Source organism: Scatophagus argus, chromosome 17, assembly GCF_020382885.2.
Source record: "Scatophagus argus isolate fScaArg1 chromosome 17, fScaArg1.pri, whole genome shotgun sequence".
In the NCBI taxonomy this organism is placed as follows: domain Eukaryota; kingdom Metazoa; phylum Chordata; class Actinopteri; family Scatophagidae; genus Scatophagus; species Scatophagus argus.
In genome coordinates this window covers 2,179,996-2,207,673 of record NC_058509.1, presented here as the reverse complement: position 1 = coordinate 2,207,673, position 27,678 = coordinate 2,179,996, and the positions used below count along the sequence as shown (strand labels likewise).

General features: G+C 45.2%; 1 protein-coding gene across 1 annotated transcript in view; it reads left to right on the top strand.

The window, feature by feature from the left end:
• The window catches only part of grin2da (glutamate receptor, ionotropic, N-methyl D-aspartate 2D, a), a 175,058-nt gene that overhangs the window by 83,846 nt on the left and 63,534 nt on the right, over positions 1 to 27,678 (top strand). Inside the window, exons 6-8 of the mRNA XM_046417378.1 lie at positions 4,174 to 4,440; positions 10,574 to 10,761; positions 14,206 to 14,346. Of these exons, the coding sequence (XP_046273334.1) occupies positions 4,174 to 4,440; positions 10,574 to 10,761; positions 14,206 to 14,346 (596 nt within the window). The remainder of the gene's footprint in view (positions 1 to 4,173; positions 4,441 to 10,573; positions 10,762 to 14,205; positions 14,347 to 27,678) is intronic.

Here is a 27,678-nt window from a genome sequence, read left to right as displayed (position 1 = left end):
CTGTGTGGGCCAGTCAAGTTCTTCCACACCAAACTCATCCAACCATGTCTTTATGGAGCTTTGCTTTGTGCACTGGGGCACAGTCATGCTGGAATAGAAAAGGGCCTTCAACAAACTGTTGCCACAAAGTTGGAAGCATAGCATTGTCCAAAATGTCTTGGTGTGCTGAAGCATTAAGATTCCCCTTCACTGGAAGTCAGGGGCCGCACCATTCCACACTTAAATTCAACAATTAAGATGTCTGTCCCAATACTTTTGTCTTTGTGTATTCTAGAGAAAGTAATGAAGTGAAAAGTACAAGAGCTGAAGAAAACAGTAGATTTGGGGGATAATTCACTGGGAGTTTGTCACTGAGCAACCCCTTACATATTAGACAAACTCATTCAATCAGTTGTCAGTGTGAAAATTTCAGTTAGAGCAGCTTTAAGACTAGTAGGGGACCTTCCGGTAAATGTACCAGCAGTAGAAAGCAAGCAGTAGTTATAACTGAGGTCCCCTGTTGGATATTTTCTGCAGTAAATGCTAAACATTTCAGAAAACATGCTGCTCTGACCTCCTCACTAAGCAGTAATGAAGAAGAAGAAAATTAAATTTTTGTCAGAATTGCTCCAGTTCTGTCACCACTGCTAAGCTCGCCAGCATCAAAATTACTTCTCTGTATTGAGTAGAGGCTGTGCTGGACAGTTTTTAGTGCACACTGTGTGAGTATTGTAGTACTCCAGTGTACATATCTTACAACACCGAAAAGCTGTATTAGCAAATGCAATCGACATATTTTACATTTCATTAGCATTAACGTTTGTGAGCTGATCGTCAGTTTTGATTTTCAAACAGACCAAAGTGTTGGTGTCAAACCTCACACTCTTCGCCACTCTGTTTAAAATGATGCTTTCTTGCCCTAATTAATGAGGATCAGCTCTTCCACTGGCTAATGGGTGTGTGACAAAAGGTAATGTTTGGCTGACAGACATTAGTGGTAAGTAGATCAAGCTCACAAAGCAGCTGAGCAGGGCAGGTGTGATGCTTAATAAGTGGGACGATTTGTTTTGAGTGGCTCATCGTGACTGTGTGATGTGGTTGTTGTGATTCCTATATAGCTTCAGCTGCATTTAGCTTAGCGATGAACTGTCGCAGCATCTCACAATACTCATGATTAGAGGCAGCTGCGTTTGTGGTGCTAGTTTAGCTTTCTTCAATGTCCCTTTGATTGCATTTCTACAGCTCTATTTGTCTCTGTACATTTAATAGCACCAGTACCAAGCCTTATATGTTATGTACTCTTAATATTCTAGAAGGCTTATTTAGCTTTTAGGTTTTACACTTAAACTTTCAGTTCCACAGCCACAGTGGATGATTACTCATCCACAGGCCTTGTTATTGACTGAGAGAAACTCTGAATGAGCTGCTCTCATTCTGAACTACTTGCTAGCTTGACAAGCAGCAAACTTCAGCTATTGCTCTAAAGGTTAAATCGCCTGCCACAAAAGCTTGAGTTGGCACAGTCAGAGTGCTGAGAGGACCACTCTGGGTTTACAAATGGCTTTTCAGGCTTTTAGGTTGTAGAAAGCCTTTTTTACAAAAAGATGTTATTGTATACGAAGGGCCTACAATGACTCAAATAGACTGACAGCTGAAAAGGCAGGAAGAGACAAAGATACGTCTGAGCAGCACTTAAATAACATACGACATTACATCCAAATCTGTGCTGACTGAAATGGAAACACGTTCCTGTTTCAGTGTCAAAGTTGATAACAGGCTGGAATTAACAGGCATTATGGTTTAGCAAAGCGAGAGTTAGTTAGTCTATGTTAAGCACTACTGGAACTGGATCACAGCACGTCAGCTGAACTTAGGACAGGCCGATGTCCAGGGTGTCCAAACATTTTCTGTTGGAGAACCAAAGCTGACCGTTGTTGGTGGGCCACAGACCAGAAGCAAACACCTGTTGTATAGCATTGTATTGTTAAGATGCAAAACGGTGTTAGAATCCCAAGTTCCCCTAATCAGACCTCAGTAATGATCTGTGGTTACCCTTTTCTGGACTGAAAAAGAATCTAAAGTGGAAACAACAACTTTTCTCCCCAGCCTGACGTAGCTTTCATTTTGTGCAGTGAGGCAAACAGAAAGTTTACAAGGAATCAGTCCAAACATGCAGTTATTTTTTTTTGTTTGGGCACAGTGGCAGTTGTGTTCTTGGAATTTAACTTAACTGGATCCTAAACAAGCCAGTTTAATTAATTGCATAGTTTGAACTTGGCATTCCTTCCATCAGTGTACCAGGACTTATGTTATCTCCTGCCTTTGTGTTTGAGTCAAACATGACTTAGCTGAAAATGCTATGTGGTTTGTTTTTTTTTGACCCTGTCCATTGGGGTTTAACACAATAAATAAATTTTGCCCCCAGAGCAGCTACATTCGAGAAAAATTTGTGTAACTAAAGTCTAATCACTTCTTAATTGCCTTTGGGACACTGAGTCATGCATGTTTCCTGATACACGCCAAGAATCAATCAAGCTTGTGTCAACAAGGCTTCTAAATGCGTGACTTGGGACACGATGTCAGTCATTCGTTGTTTCTGGTGAGCGCTCACAAGACAAGTGAGCTGCTATGTGTTTTATTTTAGCTCCACTTTCCAAGGGGATTTCGTTTTTTATGTTTCAGCCTGCACCACACACCACCTCCACTCACTGCCAGCATGTTCCCTGTACACTCCATTCTAGGCTGGGTTAAGAGAAGCAGACAAGCTTACATCATAAATCAGGCTGGTGCTGGTTTGATATTTGACCCAGTTCAGTGCAGCATAACCTGAGGTGAGCCCTGTTGACGTGGGAAGGCAACGTGATTCTCCCTGAAGTTTCCTCTCCATCATTAATTTAAGCACATGCTGGCTGCCTCTTTGTTTTTTTACACTGAATGTGCTGAATAATTAATTGTTAACAACAGTGAACTGAGAAGCTCGGACAATGTCAAAAAAGCGCACAAGCACGTGCACGTCGTCATGATAATTCCTTTGGTCTATTTCAGTGTTTAAGCTCACATTTGTTGCGGCTCTCAACCTCATTCTACCCTGTTCCTTTGTTCTAGTTTAAGCTAAAAACACAAAAGAAATGAATTCCTCTCTCAAACAGTCTATCCAGATTAAATGTGACAGCAGCAGCAGAGAGGAAGGCGATCGTTGTTTCTTTCATTGACACTGAAAGCCTCATTCAGAAGCCAAGGACTTCTTTGACAGACAGACTGTGTTAATCCTCCAAGTGTTCCCTTCTCAGTAAAACTGAAGTCAGTTAGCCACCGGCCAAAGAAAAGAACTGAACTGGATGAGAACTAGTTTTGACGTCTCACACTCTGATACCCTGTTCACACTGGACGAACGCCCACCAACACCCACTACACTTGTCTTCAGTGGGAAAGCGTACAGTCGAATTTCCCGCAGAAACACTCCAACATGTTGTGGAAAGCCTTCACAGAAGAGTGGAAGCTGTTAGAGCTGCAAAGCTGTCTGTGTGTTTACAATGAGATGTCATTAAAGTCCCTGTTGGTGTGAAGGTCAGGTGGCCCAATACTTTTGTCTATTTAATGTGCTTTGTCTTTTCAAGCAGTTAGTGCTGAGTTTGAAAGAGAGACTGAGATAAAAGATATATGTATATATATAAAGTAACCACTGTATTTGGTGTAACAGTGGTATCACATAACTGGGAAACTTAATGTATGCATCAGGAAGTAAGTAGCAACACTGATCATTTAATTATGAGAACTGTGTTTCCTGGCTGTGAACTGTAGAAATGTTTGTTTTATTCATATTATTATGTGTTTGCTGTAGCCGAGTGAGCGAATGCTGTGTGTATCGCTCTCCGTGTGCTACTCTACCTTTTTAAGGGCTCATGGATATGCATTTGGCTGAGGGTCTGATTTCCACATTCGGGACTGGAGTTTACAGCTGCCTGAGCATTATTTTTTAATGGCTCCTGTTGCCACTTATGACAACTTTACCCTCATTCTGAAATCACAACGTTGCTAAAAATAGATCCAACGGAGCAACAAGCTTGAGCAGCCGAGCCCGGCGGCAGCGTTTCATCACCCTTTTTAAACGTTAACATATATGAAGGGGCAGCATCCACCCACCTGAACTCCCAGCTGTACTTCTGGGTTCATGTTGTCTGTCGTTGCTCTCAGGAAAGCGGCTCCATCTACCTCCAGTTCACCTGCTCCACCTCACTCCAGCTCGAGGTGATCTTCGAGGTGCTCGAAGAGTACGACTGGACCGCCTTCTCGGTGGTGACCACCCGTCACCACGGCTACGAAGACTTCTTGGCCATGGTGGAGGGAATGACGGACGGTTCGTTCATCGGCTGGGAAAAGAAGAGCGTGGTGATCCTTAACGTGACAGATGACCCCGGCGGGGCTCGAACCAAACGCCTACTCAAAGACAACGAAGCGCAGGTGAGACAAGGAAGCACAGACTTCGTTGCTCTCTTAATTTATTCTTATCTTCTGCTGGACACAAGTGTCAAAGGATAAAACTAATCTCCCTTATGTAAAGTCTGACAATTAGTCTTCTGAAAAAGCTGTAATATTTGTTATTTAACCTGGGAAATCAGTGTCCTGGCCAGTCGCCCATGAAACAACTTCTTCTGTATCCTGAGGCTCAGCTACCCAGCATCTATAAAGCAGATGGTGAACTCAGCTACTCTTTAGATTCAGAAAGATCCTTTCCTCCGTTGCTGCTGTGCTTCATCTTGAATGGTGCAAATTGATCACCCACGAATGGTTACGTGATAAATGATGTGGCTGTACAACAGTGGATGCATTTTTCACAGCATCACAACACCAACCAAATGACTCGATCACAATTTGATCCATTTGTGCCAGTAATGTTAGTTTTAAGGAAACAATCCAAAATCCATGTGAAATTGGCCCCTCGAGTGCCTTATTTGGAGGAGGTTGACTGAGGACACGCTATTCATTTCCGCTCGCGTCCTGTGGGGATCACTTACACAAACACGCACCCACACACGCTCTCACATACACCTGAGAGCAGCGTTCAACTGCTGCACCTCAGCACAGTTATGACGTGCTCATGACGTCAGTGAGATGCTGCAGCTCAGCGTTTATCAAACTAAAAGAAAAAGAAAAGATGAGACATGAAGATAAGATGCAGTGTTAGTGAGTCCAGCTGGAGGGACAGTTGTCTTCTGTAGAAGTCCTCCCACATGTCACACAGGTTACAGGACGCACAAACTGGTCGAGGATGCTAAAGTCGAACGCTTCCTGCATCCAACCATCCACCCAAACGCACTCGTCTTATAAGCATCAGCGTTCAAACAGTTTTCGGCTGTTTGAATAAACATTTTCCAATCAGCTCAGTTTTCACAAAGTGATCAATTACAGCGGAGAGGGAGAGCGTTGTTTACTGAGGAGGAAAAAGGGAGAGCGTCATAAGAGATAGAGAGAGCGAGAAGGCTGCTTCTCTGTGAGGGCATTTTTCTGTGTAGAGTTTTAAAATGTGTCCCTGTGGTAGCTTACTGCTGCTGCAGATGCACCCCACTGCTGTTTCAGCAGACAGTATTTTCAGGTTTTCACTGCCTTTACCAGGAGAAGTATCCAAGTATCCACCCCTCGTGCTGTCTTTTAGGCAAAATACTATAAAGCTCTGGGGCTTGTCTTGCAGCTCGAAAATGGAACAGACTTCAGACGTTAGACTGCACCGACACCCACTGAGAGCAAACTTTTTCTAAGCTCTATCAACATGAAAGGTTAGAAATGTGGAGAGCCTTATTCTGCATGAAAGACAAACAACATAGTCCACAAGGAATGGACAGTGAAGGACACTGTGTGAGGCGACCTCAGCTGCAGTCTAACACATATCTGACAGAGGAGGAGGAAGACGTTTCTCCTCCTTCTCCCCATCCCTCGTCTTTGTACATGAGAAATATGTGGTCTGCCTCACATTTTACCCTTTTTATCCAGACTCGTTCTGTGCTGTCATCGTTTTGCTGTTGTCAGTGAGAATGACCTTTGTTCAAATGAAGTCCAAGAAAGAAAGAAAGAAAGAAAGAAAGAAAGAAAGAAGGGGAGAATGGATCAAAAGCAAAAGGACCAGAGTGAACATGATGTAATGTGATGAAAGTGATATGAAATGTTGAATAGTGAGGCAGTGAATCGACTCTCTGCTGGGCTTCAGAGGTGAAGATGTATTTTTTCTCCTTGTGAGGATGAGTTTGTCAAAGGTGCAGCATGTTTTAGGAGATGGATTAATGCAATTCTAGCTGTGCTCGGGCAAAAGTCAGTCAGCGAATGCACCACTTGGGTGCAAACTGAAATATCACAACAGCTGCACATCCTGGTCACTTAAGTCACGGCTAGAGCTGTTAAGCTGTCTGCGAGTGTCAGGTTTTATGTTTCAAACACACTGAATGTTTTGAAAAGGACAACAGGTACTGGAAAGGTCGTATTCAGGCTGTACTGAAACATCCTGGTGCTAAAATTCTTTTGTCAGTTGAGATCTGCTGCGGCTGCTGAACTACTGTTAAATCCCCCAAAACGTTCTTGTTGACTCCAGCATTTGTAGACCACAGGCAGTCATGCGCAGGACAAGCTGTTGGACAGTCTCTCTGTCTCTGTCTCTGTCACTGTCATCCATTTGAATGTGGTACTTTTAACTACAGTATATGAGCACATGTCCTGGAAAAAACAGCTTATTGGATCTGCATGGGCCCTCCTGCCTAGAGGAAGTCGCTTGATTCTTGGGAGAAAAGCTACCTGCTCTGCCACTGTGTCGTGAAGTACGCTCCAGCGGCTCCCAGTCCGCTTTGGAGGAGCGAAGATCAATGAACCCGCAGGCTTGAGTGAGAAAATATCAGAGTATTTAATGCAAACGTCTGTTATCTTATCAACACAACCTGCTGCTGGAGGCCTGCTGGCGGATTTTTATTTTGATGTCAGCTGTAGTTGCACCGTCCCCTCGGTTCTTTAAACATTTTGGCCACTAAATTGTCGTTGTAATGATTTTGTCGTTGTTAAATAATGACAATAAATGACTTCCAGAGTGTGTCTGACTGCACACAGTCTAAGCATGTTTGCTGTGCATCTGCAGATATTTGTCAAACTGCTCATTTTAGGAGACGTGAACAGATGAGTGCTTCGTGTTCTGCTCTATCAAAAGGGATGAAGTCATTAAAAACCAGCAGCGCTATGACGTTTGCTTTGTCCTAATAACAATAACAGGACAGCATATAACTTTATCTGTACAAAAACAAGCCTGCTGAACTCCACCTGACTGACAAGCGTTCTGAAAGAATGTTTTAATGGAACCAGTTTAAATGAATAGGTTGCCTTCGGTTTAGAAACCGAGTGAACTGGAGTTGCTAACGAGCGATTAAACTGACAGGCAGGTAAGCAGGAGAAGCGGCTTCATCCCCGTCATCACTGAGGTTGCACAACATGTTCCTCAGGTTTGAGGACTGTGGATCTGGTGCCAGGGATCTCTCACTGTGCTACCAAACTGCCTGTTTCTTTCCACTATTTAGCGGCGTTGCTCACACATGGTCACTGCTCGTTTTCATAATACCGCTAGCAGCTTGCATGCCAGTTTCTGCGTAATCCTCCCATGATGCTCGGGCTTTTGATGAGAAACTGAAGGGGTGATGTCTCATGAGGCCATAGGAGCATTTTAGCGCAGGTTTAGCACTGAATGGTCTTTGTGAAGTGGAGAAGCGCTGCACAGTGAACGCATGCTAAAACCCCCTCCTCGAACACGCACACACTCACACACACACACACTCACACACACACACACACACACACTCACACACTCACACACACACACACACACACACACACACACACACACACACACACACACACACTCTTGATGCTGGAATCATTGATTTGGTTCAGCCTCGTCTCAGCTGTGATGCGAGTATGATTCAGACAGGGAGAACTGTCTCCCGCCGAGGCTTTCCTTTACTGCTCTCCCTATCTCACCATCTCCTCTCCTTCATCATCTCCCTCCCGCCTGCCCGTCTTCCCTCTCTCATCACACATCAACGTGCCTCACAAGCAGCGTCCGCATGCCAACAATTTGTGTTCCATTTACACCCGAAATTAAAATTAGCCTTCAGTGCCCCTTGCAAAACATATACACGCCTGACCAACCTGATGACTTCCTGTCGCAGCTAATCCAAAATGATTAATCTTACGTGTCTTTAGTGTATACTGTGGAAAGGCGCCGGGGAGGCTGAAGTGCAGCACGAGCCATTTGTTTCACTTCTGCATCGTGACTGCTAACCAAGATAGCAGGCGTGTTTTTCTGCTGCGTGTCTGAATCATCTAAGTTTATCGTTGCAGGAAAACAAATGTGCCACTTTCCATTCAGATTTTAATATTAAGGTGTATTTTTTGTTGTAGCAGCAATAATGTGCTATGCGGAGCAAACCGTAAACTGATATCGCCTTTACCCGCCCGGCGGACGTGGTGCAACCTCAGCCTGAATTTGGAGTCGTGTTTCTGGCTGCCTGCTAATCTAAATCCCACATTCACTCCCTTTCACTCTGATTTGGATTCCGCCGACTCCCGGGGAACAGTTCAGCTGATACCTGCTCACAGATTCACCAGCTGGTTGCAAACTGTTTTTGTCTTGTTTGGAGCAGGTGTGCTGGGCTTATCAGACTGAATATGAGCTTACAGACTTGTCTGGTTTCCAGGCTCCCTGTGTCCTGATGTAAAAGTTAAAAGTGAATGTTTGTTACCGTAAAAAAACAAAACAAAAACAACAACAACTTGGAGTGCTCTGGAGTTAAACTTCAGTACGGCCTCTTTTCTGTGTTAGGCGGTTAAAAACTTCGGAGGCGCCTCTTCTAACTAGCTGGCAAAGGTAAAAATGGAAGTATGACACTGTGAAATTGAAATGTCTGTCATTTTTGTACAGAACCATGCAACACATTGTACAAAAATGTGGCACAAAATTAAATCAAATCCCAGTTCTTTGTTAAAGCAGGTGTTCTGTGTGTGTGTGTGTGTGTGTGAATATTAACCGTTTTGTAGAGACACTTCTTTCATCTCAGCCGGGATGTCGATGCGATTAGCTCCTGTCGCCATAAAATATGAAGACTCACATGGATCTAAATGAAATGTTTTGTACCAAAATGAGATGACCAGCGTCTGAAAGATGAGACACCTTCACTGACCAAGTGATTGATGGCTCCAAATTATAACAAATCACTTCTCTTTCTGAAAGGACGGCACGCAGCCAGGAGCTGGAGACAGGAGGACAACACTTTGACACACTGAATCCTCTTTTTCCACACATAAAGAGCGACAAACTCCAGGCTTAACAAATGCCAACACTATACGCAAAGAGGTCCAAACGTTCCCTGACTGCTCAGACGAGGTGGCTGACGGGGGATTGATCATGCCGACCTCGATTCCATCTGCTGTCGGCAGAGTGGGAGGGATCGGCGTCACACCGGCGTCCTCCTGACGCGAGAGATGCTGGTGAATGCGCAGCGTGTGACGGGATCCACACCCCACACGCCTGCTGCCGCAAAGCGCTGCACGTTTCGCTGTTGACTGATTTCAGTTTTATAATTTCTGCAATTTTCTTACAAAACTGTGGCGCAAATTTTCCTCAAGTGCTTCCTCTGAGTAATCATCTGAAGTACCCTCAGCACGGACCGCGCGCACACACACACACACACACACACACACACACACACACTTCAGCCGCTTTCCTCTTCCTCTCGCCCTCTTCCAGTTCACATTATTTTTTTACTCGCTTTGTCTGTTTAATCTCGCTGGCCTCCCACCCATTTGATCCCCCCCCCTTTAATATTGTACGAAGGGGAAATGCAAGCGGAGCGAGAGGCCCCATTTTTCATGCACAGCTCACTGTGTTGAAAATAAATAAATAAAAAGGAGCACTAATTTATGAGAGCAGCCAGTGTTTAGATGTATAAATGAATATAATCCATAATTGTAAGGGAAACGTGAAAGAACATTGTGGGACCAAGCAGCAGCAGCCAGGGAGGATGAAAAATGGGTTGTACATTCACTTTTTTCCACCCTTTCTTTCTCTCCTGCGATTCTTTTTCTTCCTCACGCTTCCTTCCTTCATCCCTCTCTACTTTCTTGCCTTTTTATTCCTCCTTTCCCTCCCTTTTGCATCTTTCCTTTGGTACCTCCTCTCTTCTCCTCTTTTTCATGATTTTTTTTTTACCAACCTTAAATTTCCTCTCTTTCTCCTTGTTCCACTTCCTGTTCTTCATTTTCTTCTCCCTGTACCTTCTTTCCATTACATTACATTCCTCCTTTTCTAACTCCATCTCTCTAACACCTCTCAATCCTTTGTTTATTCTTCTTGCTCCTCTGTCTCTTTTGTTGTTGTTTTCTTCTCTCACTTCCTGTTTACTTGATTCATCCTGTTCCCCCTTTCGTCCCATTTCTCTCCCTCCTGTCACATCTGTCCCTTTCCATCTCTCTTTCCGACTTTGCCCCCCCTCCTTCACTCTGTTTTGTACTGATTACTTCCCACCCTCCCACCTTCCATTTCTTTACTCTTCTTCTTCTCCTCCTGCAGGTCCGTCTGTTGTACTGCTCCCTGGAGGAGGCTGAGCTGATTTTCCGGGCAGCCTGGGCAGCGGGTCAGGCTGGGCCCAGCCACATGTGGTTCGCCGTGGGACCGGCCCTGTCCGGCCTGGGCCTGGAGGGGCTGCCCAAGGTCATGTTCGCCATCCGGCCACAGGGCTGGAGGGACGAGCCACGAAGGTACGACCAGTTTTTATTTACAGAAGTCCAGCATCATACCCCTGTGTCCTCAGACTGATTACTCAAATGGAGGACTGGCCATTAATGGGGAAAAACAGAGAACGGGACCCGATTACAGGATGGAGAGACATGCAATACATGTGTATACACAATAGATCAGCCAATAAATCAAAATACATACAAGTTAATGTGACAAAAATGCAGATTAATGTAAAATATAAGATAAACAAAGTGTGTAGCCTTGTACACTGTGAAATGGAGCATCTTTTATGAGCTCATAACTTAGCGGGTAGCTCAATAAGATCACCTTTGGTCTGTAATGCTGTGGGTTTGAGTACTGGTTCACGCAGAAAAAACAACCCAACCATACATCTGCTAGATGAGATTGTGAGCCTTTTGGTCCAACATCAGTGTGTGACCTCACAAATGCTCTACTGCATGAATGGGCACAAATTCCCACAGAAACACTCCAACATGTTGTGGAAAGCCTTCACAGAAGAGTAGAAGCTGTTAGAGCTGCAAAGCTGTCTGTGTGTTTGGAACGAGACGTCATTAAAGTCCCTGTTGGTGTGAAGGTCTGGTGTCCCAGTACTTTTGTCCATATAATGTATTTCTAAGCTCAAGATTGGACCTCCCTGCTCAGTTTCGCGAACATCAGCTAACTTTAGCCGCTCGTGACACCAGAAACCAAAACCCCTTAAGGTACTGAACTGGCCAAGGTTGTTTTCTTTTGACTGGAAAATCTACTTTTCATCCAATAAAAGAAAACTGTGATATTTATACCTACAAAAACAACATAGCCTTGCTGTAGAAGTTAACGTCCTCTTCACTTTTTAACAGCACCACCCACTCATAAAAATCCTGTTCATGTGAAAACTTCTTCATTTTTCAGTCTAGTTTAATCAACTTGAAGCAGCAGTCTTTGTCCCTCTGAAAGCTGCCAGTGAACCCCTGTTATTCTCAGACAAAATGCGTAAATGTAAAAATATAAGAGAAGATCTGCTTTCCTTCTGAACTCTTAATGCAGCTCGTCTGTTGTGCGATTATTTCCGTCGCTGAAAAACCCACTGCAGTTCCAATGCTGTACTTTATTTTCTCTCAGGTGAATTTACATGTTCTGCAATGCTGAGCCTTCAAGCTGCTGAAAATCCAACCTTATGATTTTAAAAATACATGAGGATCAGCGGGAGAATAAACACACTTTTCCTGCGGAAACACACAGTAAAATTTTACGAGCACCTGCTCTGTCCGTGATGTATCCTCTGCTGCAGGGATGACCTGATTTCACCGCAGGGATCATTAAAATTTAATCTAATCTAATCTAAACGGACTGACCAAGTGAATCCAGGTGAAAGGTAGAATCCTTTATTGATTTTTACTGTTAAATCCTCCTCAGTCATGACAGGAACCACAGAAGAAGGCAGCTAACAGCTCTTCTGACTAACGTGAAATTAAAGTCCTCGATTCCACTGATCAGAACATGCAGCAAAACATTTTCCTTTATATCCCATTTTCAGTTCTTCTCCCTGATTAAAAGCAGCATATTTTAAAAGACCGATGCGTAACGATCCGTATGAACGATCCGTGAACGAACTGTAGTGCTTGCTGCTCGCCACACAGCCTGAGAGGGAAGGTACTGCATGAAAGTGAAGGAGTCCCTCACTGAGAGGACTCATCACTCCCGAATCATATAAAAGATTAGTTCTTATTGAACGAATCGTTCACGAACGACACAACACCAGCGACATCACAGTTTTCAAAGTCATAGTGGTAGCGACATGCCACAACCATGAAGTCCCTGCTTCCTGTCCTGAAGACACCATGACCGCGGTTTAATTCTCCGTGAAGAAAGAATTTGTGGCACCTCAAATGTATGCGCTGAGCACTTTTGAACTTTTGAACTCCCTTCAGCGGCTCTTCCTCACTTTGTGCCCAGTCCCACCAGCTTGTTTGAAGTGGTAATTCACAGAATTATGGAAGCAAGACTCCACTGAAATGCTTTACGATTTGGGATCATTAGACAGGCTTTCCGGCCTGACTGGAGCAGGCCTTCCTCAGAACTGTAGCAAGAACCTGTTGTTGGTCTTAAATGTTTATTTTACACAATAAATTGTAGCGACATGTATAATGTTTGGGGTTGTTTTCATGCAGTGAGTAACAAATCAGAGCTGACTTTGCAGCCACATTAAAAAGCAGCGCGTCTTAAATTACTAGATTTTCCTGAGAAAGACAGTGAGAGTCTGCTCATATTTATTTATTGGGAGGGAGGACACATAAATGCATTTACAAAATTGATGTTCAGTCTTGTACTAAAGCTGTTCTTGCTCATTCGTCAGCTGGTCGGCAACCATCTGACTCATTGCCTCCAATCATGTTTGTACACGTGTACAAGGTATGGTATAAAACATCCTGGATTATTAAAATAACTTCTTCATTAAAGTCAGGGGACCTCCGTCATCAGGGTTACAATGATGAACATGTGACCGAGGCTACAAAACGCTCATCAGCAGTCTCCTGACAGCAGGCTGCTGTCACATTTGCTTCAGCCACTAGAGGGCGCGTTGCTGTGATGGTGTGTCATTTTGGGGTACTGCCTGGAGCAGCTGATGCTGACGTTCTGGACTCAGCCCTACGATTCTAGAAATGCCCACCAACTTTGACTGCGTCTCAGTCACGTAGATCAGGTGCTACTGTCACTGCACAAAGAGCCAACACAATACCGGACTGGAAAGTGAGGAAACGTTTTAAGATTGTAACGTTTCTAGTTGTTCCTGCGGCTTATAGCCTCAACAAGCCTCAACATGTAAATAATAACTTTTTGAAGCTTTTTTCTCAATCAGTCAGTCATTACTCTTCTTCTCAAACTCCTCGCAAGACAGCAGTTTCCAGGAGTGTCCCTTTAACACCCAGAAATCCCTACTGCACACTGAGCCTGCCTGGTGTGTGATGATTTAAACAAAAAGAGACGAGATGGAAAAGCTGGGATGCTGATGAGTCCAGTTTTGCGTTGATGAGGAGACAGTTTGGATTGTGCTCTTTGGTCTTGATTCATCACTTTCTGTGTTCTGAGTGCCCACAGCCAACACCAGAACCTCGTGTGGACAAACTGGGCAATTCTACAGCAATTCACTCAGAGAAGATGTAATTACTTTCCATTTTGTTGAAGTCACACGTAATTTAAACTGCCAAGATGGGGACTTTTTGAAATTTTTTCCCAGTTCAGCTTCAAGGTATGGAAGAGAGGAGTCCATTCATTTATGTTTCATCCTTATGTTGCATTTTCATTGTCACTGGGTATGCACTTATTCAAGCACTGACAAATGTCCGCCACGCTGACAGCCTCTCTTTTTGCCTTTATATCCCCGGACCTCAGCGATGTCAGAAAAGACCTTTGAAAATGTCCCAGTGTCTCTGTCTCACATTGTTCTCTCCTTAATCCTGCAGGCGCATTGCCAAAGGCGTCTCTGTGCTCACCCACGGGGCGATGGCTCTGCGGAGGGACCAGGGGGCCGCCAGCCGGTCGCAGTACGCCGGCAACTGCCAGAGTGATGGGAACCAGACCCACAGAGTGCCAGACAGAATCAGGTGAGAGGGAGGGGACGGGAGGGGACGGGAGGGGACGGGAGGCGACAGAGGGTGACTTTGAATTTCGATGTCATTCACTCTCTGACACACAGAGTGAGCGAGCAAACAGCAGAGCAGCATGGAAGAGTAAATAGTGGCAGGTAGCCTTAATGAAGCTTCCACATTCACAGCGAATCCAGAGAGCTGAGTCACTCTGGCATTTCTCTGGTGGCTAGTGATGGAAACACATGGATTTCTGTGTTACTTAACGGTCTTCTATTTGCTAACGCTACAGACACAGAGGATTGTTCACTGCATGATCGTGATCATGAGGTCGAACAAATGTTTTTCCTTGCTTTGGATTTGCATAATGGGCTTCTAAATACACTATATAGACATAAGTATTCAGTCACACCTCTTTATCATTGAATTCAGGTGTGGTAGGAGGCTGTTTCTCAGGGTTTGGACTCGGTCCCTGACTTCCAGTGAAGGGAAATCTTAATGCTTCAGCACACCAAGACATTTTGGACAATGCTATGCTTCCAACTCTGTGGCAACAGTTTGTTGAAGGCCCTTTTCTATTCCAGCATGACTGTGCCCCAGTGCACAAAGCAAAGCTCCATAAAGACATGGTTGGATGAGTTTGGTGTGGAAGAACTTGACTGGCCCACACAGAGTCCTGACCTCAACCCCATCCAACACCTGTTGGACAAATTAGAATGGAGACAATAAGCCAGGCCTGTTCATCCAACTGTGGTGCCCGATTCCACAAATGCTCTACTGCATGAATGGGCACCCCCCCCCCACAAAAACAGTCCAAAATCCCACGAAAAGCCCCCCCAGAAGAGTGGAAGCTGCTACAGCCACAAAGGGGGAACCAACTCCACACCAATGTCCACACACTTAGAATGTGATGTCTGCAAAATCCCCGTTGGTTTAATGGTCCATGTCCTAATACTTTTGTCTATATAGTATATTTCCAAATGAAAGACCGTGGCTTTGAGAGCTTATTGATTCTGCAACACTGTTCAGGGTTACATTCAGCCCTGCCAAAACGTGGGCCGGCCTTGTGCTGCATTTAGGTCACGTAGGAAAGGACAAGTGCTGCTCTAACAGCGAATTAATGCAGTTGTCTGTGTATCTGAAAAACCCTGTACTTTCATGGTTATTGCACAAACGTTACCTTGCAGTTAAAATGTGCACATGCACAAAAGCAAATAGTTCTCAGTGGCTAACTAACAACTAAAAAAACAAAGTGTGCAATGAACTTTGGGATACTAAAGACTTCGGTTCTCCTTCAGACACTTTTCAAAGTGACGTCACTGTTAGAAAGATACAATTTACCCTTCTTACCCTGGAGACTTTAAATATGTGGAGGGACAATCAGCAGGATAGCACAGGCCCAACATTTAACTGCCTGCTTGATTGACTGCTGCCGCTCTTTGGCACAATCCCCTCTGGGAGCTGCTGGGAGAATTCAGCTTCCTCTCTTCTGCTCGGCTGTCAGGGTTACAGGAGCCGTCTGGTAACCTGCTGCTGGGCTTTCTCTGGAGATTTGTGTTCACATTTACTGATGCCATTGCACCGAATGAAACTGTAGGGATGAAGAAATACGTACATTTTGTACATTTCGTTCCATAAAGTTAATGTTTAGGAAAAGCCTCCTTGTCGAGAGACAAGCACAAGTGAGTAAGTAACCAGGATCTCGTCATATGAAAAAAATAGGTGAGAAAACCATAACAGATCATTAACTATGAATTTAATCTGCATGGTAAGGAACCTCTGAGTGTGTTGAATCGTGCAAGGGTACATTTTATCTCTCATGAATTCAGTTTTTTAAAAAATGCTCAAAATTTATATAATCTCCCTTTAATGTTAGCTGAGAAAAGTTTGCACATTTTTCCTCGAATCGAATGCGTGGTTGAAGACATTCTCTGAAATGTAGCAAACCCCTGCAAAACACGCAGATGAGGCAGGTTGGGGGAGATCAGCCGGAACAAAAAGCTGAATGACATCAGTTAACACCAGAACATAACAGACTGGTGCAGATATGACAGACTGATGACGGTGTCACCGAGATCGACTGCAGATGGATGGTTACGGCAGGCTGCCTGCCTGTGCTCCTCTAATGAAGTGAGCAGGTTCATTTTCAACTCGGAAAAACATTTCATCCCCTTCACAGTCTGTTTTTTTTTTTTTTTGAAAGCTCTCAATCAGCGGCAGGCTGTCTGTCACGCTGACGGGCTCCGGGGCTCGTGGGAGTCTCATCGAGTGGCAGCAACAGTCCTCGCCGCAGCAGAGTGAATGACACCTGTAACACCTGAAGGGCTTCGGTCTCCAGGGGGATGAACACCTCTGCCACAATGGCTCCGCTATGACTGAAGTGCTGTGACACAGAAATAAAACTCGGGTGATGTTTTGAACAGCTGTGTGGCCTTGTTCACATGTAAACATCCAGTGGCGGACTCAGGCTGCGTGAGGTGCAGGGGCCAGAAAAGTTAAAAAAAGGCACCCGGCTGGACGTGATGGGGCAGGAAATCACAGTGCATTTAAAGTGAAAAAGGATGGAAATCTTGGTTAAGATTATAGTTGTTTTATTATCTGACTCAGGATGTTATAACCACTACGCCTCTACGAACTAACCATTTAACCATTTGGGTGCATGTGTGGGGCAAATATACGACGCTGCATCACACCTTCTCTGCTGGAAGGGAACTCCAGAAGGAACTTTAGAGGCACTTTTACAACATTTCTTTTCCCAAACATATGGATATTATGTCTTACTGAAAGTAACTGACAGTTCATATTAATAGCATCTATTTATCCGTGTAGGTTGATTTAGCTCGTCTCGTTCTGAATGTCCTGTTAGTCCAGGTGGTGGTGGTGCAACTGAAGCTGTTTGCTAAGCAGTTTAGCTCGCTAGCTAATGAACATCTAGATTGTCTTCTTACACAGAAAAGCTAGAAACAAGAAGAGAGAATTACTATGAGCACCCACTCACTGGCTCTGGCACTGATCAGGGATCAGATAAATGCGCCAACATCTGTTTCTGTAGGACTGAAAGTGGTGAAATTTGCTGGAGTTGCTCTCATTCTGTTGCATTAAGGTGACAAAGTGAGATGCTAAAGTCAGTGTCATTTCAGTTGCCATTATCACTAGAAGAAGAAGAAGAAGAAGAAGACGAAGCAGCTACTGGCACAGAGTGTGTAGTTAAAATACTTTAGAGGGGTGAAGATGCGGCCTGGAAAGATGGATACGTTCATACCCAACAACAGGCTTTAGTGGCACCTCAGGAGGTTTCAGACGAATGTCAATCCATCCATAATGCTTGTCGGCATTTCCACGCTTTAGATATCAGATATCCGATCCACCTGAAGGGCACAAAGTGGTATAAATGTGGTTAGTTTGTCCTTTAAAGCAGTGAGAAACTGCACTTCAGCAGTGGGTGGCTGGAAGAGTTTGGTGTGGAAGAACTTGACTGGCCCACACAGAGCCCTGACCTCAACCCCATCCAACACCTTTGGGACGAACTGGAACGGAGATTGTGAGCCAGGCCTTTTGGTCCAACATCAGTGTGTGACCTCACAAATGCTCTACTGCATGAATGGGCACAAATTCCCACAGAAACACTCCAACATGTTGTGGAAAGCCTTCACAGAAGAGTGGAAGCTGTTAGAGCTGCAAAGCTGTCTGTGTGTTTACAATGAGACGTCATTAAAGTCCCTGCTGGTGTGAAGGTCAGGTGTCCCAATTCTTTTGTCTGTATAGTGGATGTGATTTGAGAGACATCTTTTAAGCGCACCTTTGATAATCAAAAGACAGACTTTCAATGATGTCTTTTTAATGCTGGCAAAGAGTTTTGTTTCATCCTCGTTTTGTTGTTATGGGAGGTGAAACTCCACACATGATTGGTTGTGCTGCCTGTTGTCAAGCTGCTCCCATGCAGCTCTTTGTTTTGGGGGAAACTGAGGTTTGAATGCAAGGTGGTGTTTCAGTAGTTATCCCTTTCAAATCCACGACATCCTCTTTTACACTGAAGCAAAATGGTGTTGATTAATGGAGCTCCACACTTGCCAGCCGGGCTGCTCTGTTTGAATGAATCGCACTATATGAGTGGGAAGCAGAGCGAATGCACGCTCAGCAAATCTCCCCTGAATAATTAATCATTAAAAGACAGTAAAACAAAGTTGATATTATTAATTATCTTATGGATTTACTGACTTCATGTTTCTGAAATAGTGAGATTGGAATACGAGGTGACGCTCGGCTGCACTCGGTTGTACATTACAGCATGTGAATCCTTTACACTAAAATGGAAAGTGTAGTTGAAGAGCCTCACGCTATCATCCTTCAGAAAACAACATCCACACACAGGGAAAGTTTAGAGCTGTTTAGCTAACGATCTCCACCAGTCACTTTGCTCTGACAGCTGAGCCAGATGTGTATTTAACAAAAAGCATAAAACATCGGCATTCACCAAAAAGAGCTCAAAATCCGCTGAACAACCAGCTGCTCGTGTGTACACGCCATGGCTGCATGTACTGATGACAGGACGTACAGACAGAGGAAACGTGTGTGTGTGTGTGGAGGTTTGGCAGGCAGAGCTGGAGGAGAGTGGAGAGGATGGAGAGAGAACGTAAATGGAAGATGGAGATGACAGGAGACAGAGATAATGATGATGAGGAGGAGGATGGTGATTCGCTGTCTGCTTGGAAATCATTTTGCAGCTTCCAGCCATCAGATTACCAACAACAGCAGTCGAACACAATGTGAGCCAGAGAGCTGAAAACAATTAACACACTCAGCACAAGAGGACACGGTGCAGCTCGCACAAGTCGACCGCACAACACACGAAACAAGCGAGGCTTCAGCTCGTATTCAGCGTGTACGCCTGCTGACTGTTCGGGTGTGAGGTGAAGACCACCATCAGCAGGAAAAGAGCTGCGTTTGGGCAGAGGTGACGGGTCCTAACACATTTTCAAGGTTTGCTACAGTATTTAACCTTCAGAGCTTTGGGCGATGGGAGGGTGATGGTGCACATGCTGTGCATTCGGACGGGCTTTGGCGAGCGTTCAGATAAACAGCAGATAAAGGTTATCCCAGTGAAGTGCTGTGACGTTTGTGCTCGCGAGGGGCAAAATGGAGCTTCAACAACACAACCTGACGTGTTATCGTCTAACAGAACTATTATGATGGCTAATGCATGAGCAGGCTGTTGAGCAGAGGCTGAACCATAACTTTGCCACGATGGGGCGAGCTAAAGGAGATGATGATTATCCACTGGATGATTACTGTCATCTCTTTCGCGTAACTTTGTCGTCTTCTTACAGCTAAGCCCTTAAGGTCACCTGCGGACTGACCTCACATGCCGGCGCTCCGTCGATGCTGTCATGTGTGTATTTGTACAGTTAACGTTGTGTTTTGACTGTTTACCTTGCTAGTGCTGCAATAAAAGACTCTGTAAAGTCAAAGTACTGTGAACCGCTGTGCAGTGGAGATTTGTAGCTCCTTTGTATTGTTTTAGCATAAGATATACTGAACACAAAGTCTCTCCTGTAGTGGAATTAGCATATTATTATATCAGCTCTCACTGTGACGACCCTCCGGCAGACGCAGACATAAAACACAAATAAGAAAGCCACTTCTGCTCCAAATCAGCCAGTCACATCAGCTGGAATGTGCTTATTGGCCTGATGTTGATTTGTCATTTTGAAGCTTGTCTCAGCTGATATGATGATGAGCCCGTAAAATCAGGAACAAACAAAAAATCCCAAAACCACTTGAGGATAGTGTGCCAAGGTCTCTGTGGCGAAGAAAACAACACTGAACAAAACACACACTTTTCTTCCAAACACACACTCATCGGGCGAATTCAGGTAAAAGCCAGTCGCGCCTCATTCATCAGACATGCAAAGGAGGGCGGAGGGGAGGATTTAAGGAGGATTTAATGCCTCCAGACAACTGAGACACCAAGAGCATCGCAGCTGAATAAGTAAAACACACAAGTGTGGACTGACAGAGAGGAGACACAATGGACTGAAGGAACGACGGGACAGACAGGATAAAACTCAGTCTAATGACAGGAAGGAGAGCAAAGGAGGACGTCTTTCTTCCTATTGGACCGTTTTCTTTGTATTTTAAAATTGCATACCGTAATTCTCTCCTGATTGAAACATCAGCTCAAATATAGAAACACAGCAATGCAGAATGTGGGACAGAACGAGAAGAGAAGAAATAAAATGTTATTATTAACTGTTAATCATAATATCGCATATTATTTTCTCACCTTAATGTAAAAGCCCAACGAGACAGAACAGGAAGGGCTGAGAGGAGGAGGAAAAGAGGATAAAGAGGTGATGGAAAGCTGAGGAGGAAGAGAGAAAGAAGGAGGATGATAAGACAGAAAGAGACACTGGATGAGGAAGAGGAGGAGGAGGAGGAGAGCCAGACTGAAGTCACCTCCAACCCTCAGGGGGGACTGGCTGCTCATCTGGAGTGGAGGAGTGTAACACCACCCGCTCCCTCCGTCTCACTTTTTTAATAACCACACCGCGACCGTCCTCAACAGCCAGGACGACCGGAGAGCCCGTCACGCTGCCGCCTCTGCGCTCTGTGAAACGATCGAGTCCCTCCTCTCCTGTGCTGCATTCAGGTGACACGGGAACACGGCAGCACTGCAGCCATATGGTGCACGTGTAGAGTTTGATGTTCATGCAACACGTCAGCCCAGAGTGCCAACAGCTAACAGCAATGTTTATCAGGTGCAAACGTTAAAAATGTATGTAAGAGTGTAGGTGATAAACGTCTTTAACGCCGACTCAGCTCGCACGACACATTCAGCCAGCTGAGCGCTTGGATACCTCAGATGTGTGGCTGCATTTGCTGAAAGACATTTTACAAAGTTTGCCTCATTTTTTATGCGCCAAAGGTCAAATTCACACACGCTTTACGGGATTCCAGTGACGAAAAGCTCGTTTCGTCCTGCATTATCATCTCTTCATGAAGAACTAAATGGCGCTGAGAGATGGCAGGAGTGATGAGTCTCCGTCCGGTCGCGGCGCTTTCTATCGTCTGTCTCGTTCCCTCTTCTGTCGCTCTCCGTCTTCTTTTCACACGTTCCCTCGTTGCTCATCAACATGTCTGTTCGTCACCTTCCCATCTGTCGCGTTTCCTGGCCTGGTTTTAGCTCTTCGTCGCTCTCTCGAACACACACACATTCACTCTGTTTCTTTTTATTCATTTATTGGGAGGACATCCATCTCTCTTCTTCTTTCCTTTCTTGCTGTGTTTTCAGTCTTGTTCTGGTTTCTGGCGTCCACCTGATATTCAGTGTCTGTCATTCTTTCTTAAGATGTGCGGTTTTACTCTCTTTTATTGTCAACAGATGGAAATCAGACTGATAAAAATAACGTGCTCTTTGGTTTGGCACTTTGGATGGACGAGCCCATTCACTCACAGCCACAGCCGTGAACAGGAACCGCCATTTTAGGTTGCTGTTTGAGAGTTGTTGATTTTTGTGTTCATTAGACTGAGCGTGTTGGACGTGGAGAGGTCAGGAGTCTCTCGGCTGGACACGTGTCAGAGGACGTTCCTGTGTTTTGGAGAAGTGGCTTTGGAGGGAGGCCTGGAGGGTGGAGGTGGCTCATTTCTCCACACCAAAGCAAACTGATTATTCCTGCAGTGTAATCTTTTTAATCTGATCTCTTTCAGTTTGCTATGTGGACTTTTAATTTGAACTGTGAACTGAAATTTAATCCACATTTTTGTGTTGTCCTCTTCTGCGCATCAATTTCCCAGGATGCCATATGGGAGGATGTTTCATTCACTGCATGAAGTCTGGGAAAGCCTGAGCTTCCTGCTCTAACAGGAAGAGAGTGGAGTAACGAGGTCTCTGGTGTTTCGGCCCTGAACTGAGGCTGCAGATCTGCTCTCGTCAGGCTGCTGCTTCCCTCCGTCTGCCTGTTGTTGCCGTCTCTGATTCCTGCTTACGGATTGTCGAGCGCTGACACCATTCTGAAGACCTGTGTTGGATCAGCAGTCAACACGATGTCCATCTGTCTGTCCCTCGCGCCTCTTCCTGTCTGTGCTGTCTCTCTTACCGGCTGACCCGTCGCGTTGCGCCTCCCGCCTTAAACATGCATGAGGCGCGTCCCCCGGAGTCGAGTTAAACTTACATGACTCGTGTCCTCGACAATCAGGATAATTTATTATTGAGACGCTGAGAGCCGATGGGAGGTCAGGCAGGGAAGCAGTTTGGTAATATCTGCTTTGGCTGCTGCCTCATTATGCCAACACTTTGGTAATGGTTCTGCTGGGGCAAATGGCTGCTCTAATGTTTGTTTTTTCCCTCCTCATCTGAGCCGAAAAATGATGTGACAAGCTCCCAAAACACACGCAGCATCCCCTCCTCATTTGTCCAGTAATCCTCTCAAACCTGGACACAAACACACCTCAAACACACACGCGAAGTTGTTCTAAATTATAGAAATTATCAGTTTTGTTCTAAGGGTTTGGTTTTTTCTAAGCCATTATTTTAGTTTTAGGACCTTCATATGAACTTTCAAGGGTATTTTTTTTGCCTCTAGTGAGTTGTTTCTAATTTATGGCCCTGAAATATAAAAAACCAACACAGATTAACATGCATAATAAGCACAGATGCCTGCTAGTTACACATTTTCAGTCTTTGTTCTGGCTTGATTTGGCAGAGTTGCCTCTCTGCTCTTTCTCTGGAGAATCGGAGCCTTTTATGCACTGTTTTCGCACTGTTTAATAAATCTAATATTATTCCCTTTTCATGTTATAATTCCTTTCCTCCATGCTGGCTGCGAGGTGAGGTTTTCAGCACGGCCCCAGTGTAACATAAAATGCACAAATGTATTTGAAAGTTCATCCAAGGCTTCAGCAGTCTGAGCGGGACAAATTCACGCAGGTTTCTTCTAAAGTGATGCAGTTTTTCTAATAAGATTCACCTGGAAAGCTCCAGCTGCAGGATTTGAGCCTGAGCAGAAGGTTTTGTTCGAAAAAGAACCCTCTGAAAATGCTCCTAAGCCTTTTTTCGCACATATGTGCAGGTTTTAACAGGTGAACCTGCTAAAAATAAGTGACTGGCTTCTCTTACCAGCAGATTTTCAGTCTTCAGTTTTTTTTCTGGGTGACTGGCGAAGGGACGGAAAACAGAAACGTGGTGAATACGAACATGTCCACCTCATATGAGTCATGAGCACAATCGAATCCACGCTGCAGAGTCGTTTGACCTTGGAGTGATGCACGACTCGACCGTTTAGCGGCGAAGACAAAAGCCAGATGTCAGTGGGTGTTGAAGCGTTTCTCGTCCAGTGTGACAAAGGGAAGTAAAGTTACTGTGCTTTCGATTAGTTAATGAATAGATCACAGACGTGAAGAAACTCAAACTGGGCAGCAGGCAGAGACAAAGAGACTGTGGTGACATCAGATTTGTGGCTCAGTGGGAAAACCGGCAACTCAAATGTATTCTGTGTTCTCTACTTCTAACTTTGTTTCTGTTATTATTATTCTGGGCGTTTATTTTCCCTCTCGTGTGTTCTCTGCATCCTGTTTTGATCCATATTTTATCTTATTTTTAACATTATCAACAAGCTTTTACTCTCCGTTTTACATGAACGATGACTCTGCATCTGAGTTTGTGCTTCTTTACCGCGTTTCTTTCCATTTCTCCCAAACCCATCCAATCCATCTCATTTTCCATTAACTGTGACTTTCTAACTTGTTCCTGCAGTTATTCTTTGTCTTGTTTTAGGCGAGCCACTGGGTGGATGAGATGTTGTTATAAAGCACTTTGAGCTGCGTTTCCTGTACAGGAGGGCGACATGCTTTTTTTGAGAAAGGTTCCTTCAAGGCTCCTTCAGAACACAGAACGAGACTCTAAAATCTGAGTGATCGGCTGACTGTCGCAGCTCTACAATCACGGCGAAAAGCCTACTTTGTATGAAGCCAGAATTTCCTCCTGATTGATTGATTAATTGATTTATGGTTTGATTGATTCGTTCACTCGATCATCCATTTGCTCCGTCAGTTAAGCGGTCATATGTCTTTCAGTCCATCACTCGGTCTGTCATTCTCCATCAGTTTCTCCCTCCCTCCATCTCATTCATTCATGTACAAATCTGCCTCCCCCCATACTGCTCTCTCCTCTTCACTTCATCTCCCTCATTTTTCATCCCTCCCCCACCCCCGCTTATTAACCCCCCCCCACTTTATCCAGCACTCCTTCCATCCATCTACCTATTTGCTCTGCTTTCCTGCCCATCTTTGTCTCCCATCTCGGCTCCTCCGGGGACTGCGGTCACAAAGGCATCTGATGTGTCGTTTTGCATGTAAATTGGATAATTGGATTTGAACGCATAATGCACAGTGGCCAGCCGGGAGAAAAGGAAGAAAGGGAAGGAGGGAAGATGGCATCAAGGAAAGAAGAAGATCGAGCGAGAAAGAAAGAAGTATTGAAAGAGACAGGAGAAGTGAAAGATTTATGCATGTTCACACGCTCACAAAGAAACGTGAACACATGAATATGTAAATCCACGGGTACAAAGTCTTTAATACACCGCAAGAAGACAGAGAGACAGATACATCACACACAGACTTCTGTTAAAATGCATCGACTGTGCTGTGCCTGCTGTCTGCTCTGCTCCTCAGGTGGCAGCAAACACATCACCCTGAAAACCAGAGAATAGCAAACAGAGACTGAAAACCGCCTGGAAAATCTGGTCTGATCCAGCCTGGAAAAATCTTTGACTTGTTCATGCGTAGTTCAAGAGACAGAACACTGTCGGGCACTTTTTCCACAGCCCGAACAGCGTTTGGCTTCAGACTACACACCACCAGCCAACAGGTGGCAGCAGAGAGCGAGTGGCTCATCGCTGAAGCTCGGACACGTAGAATAGGAAGTCTTGGCTTTTTCTCAGCAAGGTTTGACTCCAGAAGACTATTCTCAGTCCTGGTCCACCAGCTGGTTAAAAGCCTGTTTGACACTCTTCAGCACCTGTTGTGACGTCAGTTTTTCCTTCGGCATTTTACTTTTTCTGCAGCAAAAGTGTTTTATTTTTGTTTGTTTGTTTGTTTTTCTCAGCAATGCGTGACAACTGAAAAGTCCAAGTGCTTTTCTTTTTACAGTTTCATTCACCGCGTGTGTCTGGAAAGTGCAGTGTGCACTTTTAGGGGACATTCTCACCTCTGAGTGGCCTTTTGTCTGAGGTCACATCCAGACACTGCTGACAAAGGCTCAAAACGTCACCTGGCAAAACAACGCGTCGGCCTGAACTGGCGTGCAGGCTCACATCTTTGGTAAGTTTCTCCGTGAAGTGAGAGCTGAATGTCTGCCTCTGATCACCACCACAGAGAGTGTTTTACTTCAGCTTTTTGCTGTTGCATCAGACAGTGAAGTGCAGCATTCTGGTGTGTAAGAGCATCGTCTCAGCAGCGCCTGACGTGACGCACCTCGCCGCCGCCACCGCTGCCGCCGCTGGCTGATCTGATGACTGCGTGAGAGCGTGTGAGCATGTTCAGACTTAACTGTTATCTGTCACAGGTGTCATGAAGAGTCGTGAAGAGTTCTTCCTAACATCACTCAGCTCATCTCCACACTGACGTCCAGCGTGGCTCCAGTTGATGTTTTGGTTACCCCCAACAAAAGCTTTGCCTCTCATGCGAACCTCTTCTGTCCACTCTGACTGTCCAATCACTTCCTGTCTTCAGCTGCGTGTCCTACATGCGATGTTTACCGCAGTTTGCCTTTTTCGCCCACGCTGACTTCACAACATTTCCGCGACCCCACGCCGCCTGCCCTTGACGGCGACCCGTCTGTGGAGGAAGGAGAACGTGAAGACGCCTTCTCCACGAGAGTCGTGAGCTGTCACATCACACCTGAGACGTCACTCAATCGGTGAATCGTGGACTCACCTGCTCGCTGCAGCTGAAGAGCAGGAAGCAGGTGTCCCGATGTGCAGTCGACTCGCTGCATTTGCTGCACACTAAATCACCAGCTGTGAGTGACGGCGAGCGGATCTCTTCAGGCTCTGCGACTTCCGCTGCCATTGCTGTGAAAGCTGTCATCTTTGTGATACACACACTCACACACGCACACACACACACTCACACACATGCACACACATGCACACACACTCCCCCGGCATCCTTGCTGTGACCTGTCCTATCAGTGCTAATGAAGGCAGTCACATCAGTGTGATGATGGGAGTGAAGTGCTAATATGAGTGTGTGTGTGTGTGTGTGTGTGTGTGTGTGTGTGTGTGTGTGTGTGTGTGTGTGTGTGTGTGTGTGTCTAATACAAGAGCTGCCACTCCTGCTTATAAACATGCAAATGGAGCTGTAAAAGGAACATTAAATTCCATTCGATGCTGTTTGATGTTGAGATGGCTTCTCTTTCCCTCCACCGCCTTGTTCTTTCCTCCTCTTCCTCCCCTCACCATCCTCCTCTCCGCCTTTAATTGTCTCTCTACTCCTACCGCCTCTCCATCACTGCTTGTTTCCTCTGTCTCTCCTCTCATTTCCCTCCTCTGCTTCCTCGTCAGCCACTTGTTTCCTCTCTTTTTGCCCTCAGATCCTCTTGTCCTTCCCTTTCCTCCTGCTTTCCCTTCGTCCTTTTGTATTAATGATCTTCCCAGTTAGTGAGCATTTCGTCAGATGAGATATTAGCGCCTGGCCATAGGACTGTGGGTGCTATGGAAGCTGTTCTGCCTCTGACTCTGCATCAGATGTGGTAACAGAGCCGGCAGGACGGACACGAGGCCGTGTGGTGTGATGCCGCCATCGACCGGTTCAGAGTGAATAAAAACCAAAGCTGGTGTTGGTGAAGGTTCTTCATTGTGGCTGTAGATAGATAGATAGATAGATAGATACTTTATTGATCCCGAGGGAAATTCAAGGAAATTCATTCGTGTGTTGCATGATCACTGTGCCAACTGTTGTAATCGGCCGTTTCTGCCAGATAACCATGAAACGAGATGTCTTTAACATTTCTCCACATCAGTTGAAGCGATTGCATCATGACTTCAAAAGGTGTCTAATCTCGCTTTCTCACCTGCGCCGCTCTGTGACTCCACTTCCTTTTCTGTTGTCTGCTGCATTCTTTTCCTCTTTCTCGCTCACTTTCTCTCTCCGTCTCTCTCTTTTTTTCTCGTAATGTCCCTGTCAAATCAGAGCTGTTGTGGTTCGGCCGCAGCCATGCACAGTGTTAATGAAAACACATGTAACGCCGCGCTGCACCCGCCGCCGTGACGAGTCTGCCGGGGCGAAGGAGCGACAGAACCAACAGAAGGAGGGAGATTGGTAGACTCTGGTAGGGAAAAAAGAGGGAAACCG